This window comes from Hydra vulgaris, chromosome 04 (assembly GCF_038396675.1).
Source record: "Hydra vulgaris chromosome 04, alternate assembly HydraT2T_AEP".
NCBI lineage: Eukaryota > Metazoa > Cnidaria > Hydrozoa > Anthoathecata > Hydridae > Hydra > Hydra vulgaris.
Window position 1 is genome coordinate 46,410,001 of NC_088923.1, and position 5,000 is coordinate 46,415,000.

A 5,000-nucleotide genomic window follows, 5' to 3' on the forward strand; every position below is an offset into this window, starting at 1 on the left:
TATATATATATATATATATATATATATATATATATTATATATATATATATATATATATATATATATATATATTTGTATATATATTTATATACTTGTACACACAAATATATATATATATATATACACAAATATATATATATATATATATATATATACACACAAATATATATATATACAAATATATATATATATATATTTATATATATATATATATATATATATATATATATATATATATATATATATATATATATATATGCTTACAACAGACAGAAATAGCAAAGTAATATTTAGATAATCAAACATTAAAAGTCTAGCTACATATTTATGATAAAAAACGGGCGAGATGCATATCCAACAGCATTACCCATAAATCTTCATTAAATTCTAATAAACAAAATTTTTCGACCAGTTGTCCTTACTGAAGCAAAAAGTTTAGGGGAAAAAAAAAATGCTTTTGTAATAATGTAATTTGTGTGGTATTAGGTCTATATAATCTTTAATACATTTCCTTGTTAAGTTAAAAACTTCTTAATACTCGGTGTAGTCAAGGTAATTTTAAAATATTATAGCATCTGTATGATATTTTGTTGACTACAACATATTTCCCTTACATAATCAATTAAATCAATTAAATTGGTCTGTTAATTATGAAAAGACGAAAAAATTAAAATCATATATTTTCTCATAAAATAAAAATATTTGTTGCAAAATAACCCAGACCGAAGAAATTTTTTTTTAAAAAAAAGCTTTTTAAAATCACATTTGATTGTCCAATTTGAATAAGATTTTAAATAAATACCTTTTTTAGGTGAAATTAGCATCATAGTTTAATAATATGATTTGTTCTGATCATTTATTGGCCATAATAATAAGCTCTTTCTTGGTCGGAATTCTAGTATGTTTTGTAAAAATTATTAGAAATATTGCAATTTGACAACTCGATATATGTCAGAACCGATTAGAACTAGGATCTGTAGTGGGTTAAGGCACTTTTTCAAAAGATTTTAACTAAGTTTATGTTAATGTTGATGAGCGAAATTGATCTAAAGACTCCAAAAGGGTATTCTTTAGATTCACTATCAGGGATAGTAAAAAGGTTTTGAAAATTATATTAAAAAACAAAAGTTTCCTTAAATATTAAAAAAATCCTAAAGCAAAAAAAATTATAACATCTAAAGTTCTCGTTTGGACATAATACGCTGATAAAATCATGCTAATTTCAAATAAAAAAATTAGAATAATTTGTAAATCGCCTTTACTACACCAAGTAGAATTGTATCTATTATTACACACATTTAAATTGTCTCAACACCATTTACTAATATATTGCATAATATATAAACATTATATACACTCTAATATATCACATAGACATTATTCCCACTTACTCTGCATTCTATTATAAAAAATTAAGTTTGGTACTTTAAAGATAAAAAAACTTAAAAGATTATATAATAGGAAAATTAGGTATTGTTGAAATATCAATAAAACAAATTCTTTAATAAATCCTGACACTGTTATAAATGTCTAATTCGTATTATGCTAATCAAAAAAAAAAAGTAATACTATAAGCAAAAAGTGAAGTTATTTTTAAAAAGTAAATAACTCGTTGAAAAAACTTAGTTTAAAGATCATAAAAAATATTTTAGCCAAAAAAATAAGATATTTTATATAAGGGTTTTTGATAAGATGTCAAAAAATATATATTCTTTTGATCTGTAAAAGACAAAAGATTTTTGTGTGAAATAAAGTGTAAACTATCTGAAAGTTATTTGTAAGGTGTATACATAAAGTCAATTTTACATAAACAAATAATTTTAATTATTTATTTCTATCTTTAAAAGTCGAAAGAGCTTTAACAATCCCACAAAAACAATTTTTTTTTTTTTTAATGTTTAAAAAAAATTATAGATTGTCTTAGGATTATATTTATAGTGCATCGAATTAAAGCGGTTTGAGTTTACGCTATGCATTAGTCAAAGATTATTTGACTTTATTTACAATATTAGTTAATTTACAATATTTTTTAATAATAATTTTTAACTTTATTTACAATATTTTTTTAATTATTTTTAACTTTATTTACAATATTAGTTAAAACTAACTGAGGTTAGTTATGATGCTTTGTTAATTGAGAGTTTGATTTAATGAAGTTATTTAAATTTTCAGATTATACTACCATAATTAAGCAATCTGTTCGTGCAATGAATGAATATATGTCTCCTTGTGGTCATGAGGTATGGGTTGAAAAGGAAGCCAGTGATAAAAGTGGTTATATTGAGTTTATCACCACCTTAAATGATGGGTAAGTTTTTATGAATTAATTTTTTATATAATTTTTTTTTTATGATATACATATAATTTTGTTTATAAACATAAGTTAAAATACATAAAGATAAGTTGACATTATGTTGTTCAAAATTTATTGTCAAGAAACTAAAACATTAAAGCAATATTTTTTTACTAATATCTGGGTTAATTCAAAATAGCTGGAACTTTTGATAAGTATCTAAATAAATCTATTGAATATTGAAATGATTTGAAAAAACCTAAACTATATGTAATCTTCATATATCCTGTCACTTTCGGGGTTCCTCAAGGTTCTATCCTTGGCCCTATACTCTTTAATTTACATTAACGATCTTCCAGATATTCTTATGTCAAAAGTGGCATTGTTTGCTGATAATACTACCATTTATTGTTGTCTTGATAAGAAGTCAACACTCTCTGATTGCTTGGAGGGGGCATTTGAGCCTGAAGCAGATCTTACTTCTCTACAGCATGGAGTTCACAGTGGCTGGTGAACTTTAACTAAATTTTTTTCAGCTAATTGTTATCGCAATAATCTAGATCTTCCTATATTTATGACTAGTAATGTACTCGATGAGTCATCTACCCTTCATCTTCTAGGATTAACTCTTACTTCGAATCTTTCTTGGAAACCATATATTAAATCGATTGCAAAATTAGCATCTGATAAGGTTGCATCTCTTTATCATGCTCATCATTTTCTTTCTCTGGATTCTATTTTTTATGTCTTTAAATCTTAAATTCTTACTTCTATGGAATACTGTTGCCATATCTGGGGCAGATCAATGATGCTTTTTCGCTTTTAGATAAGGTGCAAAAATGTATTGTAAACATAGTTATACCTGCACTTGCAGCCAACCTTCAACGATTATCACATCGTCATAATGTTGCTTCTCTTTCTCTTTTCTACAAATACTATAATGGGTACTGCACTAAAGAGCTAGCATCTCTTGTGCCATCTACTAAAATTCATTCTTGTGTTACTTATCATTCAATTAAGTCTCATCCTTTTCCTGTGACTTTTCCTAAGTGCTCTAAAAGTTCTCATTCATCCAGTTTTTTTCCTCGAACATCGGTGCTTTGGAATTTGCTTCCTTTATTTTGTTTTCCTGATTCTTATAATTTGCAATAATTAAAGTTGTCTGTCAATCGTTATCTTGCTCTATAAACTTCATCTTTTCTCTTCCAGTAACTTCTAACTCTAATAGTGGTTGCTTGCAGCCTTGTTAGAAAATAAAGTTGTTGAAAAAAAAAAAAATCCTTGTTAAAAACTTTTTAAAGATAATACCCCTTTTTATTACATGCTTTCTTGACATATCTATTTGGTATATCTTTTTGATCTATTAAGATTTATGTATAGAAGGATAAAGTAAGTGTAGCAAAATGAGGTATATTACCCCAAAAGTTAAAGTTTATGCATTGAAACCTCTGAACTACTTAAAATCTGATATTTTATAATAGTTGGTTATTGCGCAATTAAATTTTTTTCTTAATAACAATATATATTATTTTTAGCTGCTGGAGTTATGTTGGAAAACAGGGAACATCAAAACAGCAAATTGCCATAGGATATATGTGTAATACTAAAGGTATTATATTTTTTTATAGATTTTTATAAAATTTTGCTATAAGAATATAAAAGGTTTTTAATAAGCACAACAAAGTCAAATTATTATGCATTTTATAATAGAATAATAAATGGCTGATAATAGAATAATAATCGCTTTGTTTTAGTAAATTATGTTTATTAGTTAACATAGTAGTAATGACAAAAATAATAATAATAATAATAATAACAGTAAAAACAATAATTTACTATAAAAATTGTAAATCAGAATTATTATAAATATTGTTATTAATTTGTATTATATTATCATAATATTATGAATATTATAAATTACAATAATTATAGTCATTTAAAATAATTTAGTTATATAATTTTATATAATTTAAAATTATATAAACTAATAATTTTTGAACTTATAAGAGCAAACATTTTATAAATATAATATTTTTATTATAATATAAATACAATAAATTTTTCTTTCTTCCCCAAGGGACAATTCTACATGAAATGCTTCATGCAATGGGTTTCTTACATGAACAACAACGTTGTGATCGCGACAGTTACATTGAGATTATAAAGCCAAATATTAATAATATTGTTGGAGGTTAGTTAAATCTAACATTTAGTTTTATTATAACAAACAGTTGTATATATATATGTATATATACAACTGTTTGTATTGTATATATATATATATATATATATATATATATATATATATAATATATATATATATATATATATATATATATATATATATATATATAAAACTGTTTGTTTGTATATATATATATATATATATATATATATACATATTGTGTATATATATATATATATATACATATTGTATATATATATATATATATATATATATATATATATATATATATACATATTGTATATATATATATATATATATATATATATATATATATATATATATATATATATATATATATATAATTCTTTTTAGATTTGATTACAGAAAAACTGTAAAAACTGAACAACTGTCTTTTTTAATTAAAAATAAAGATGTGAATTTTTAAAAGTTTTTGATATCTATTTTTCAAGAGATAATTGTTTCAAACAATGTTTTGAAGAACTTTTTTTATTAATATTA

General features: G+C 22.7%; 1 protein-coding gene across 3 annotated transcripts in view; it reads left to right on the top strand.

The window, feature by feature from the left end:
• Positions 1-5,000, top strand: part of LOC136079841 (uncharacterized) — a 74,528-nt gene that overhangs the window by 44,306 nt on the left and 25,222 nt on the right. For all 3 annotated transcript variants that reach the window (XM_065796461.1, XM_065796462.1, XM_065796463.1), the window contains 3 exons: positions 2,173-2,308; positions 3,829-3,902; positions 4,371-4,484. In XM_065796461.1, the coding sequence (XP_065652533.1) occupies positions 2,173-2,308; positions 3,829-3,902; positions 4,371-4,484 (324 nt within the window). The remainder of the gene's footprint in view (positions 1-2,172; positions 2,309-3,828; positions 3,903-4,370; positions 4,485-5,000) is intronic.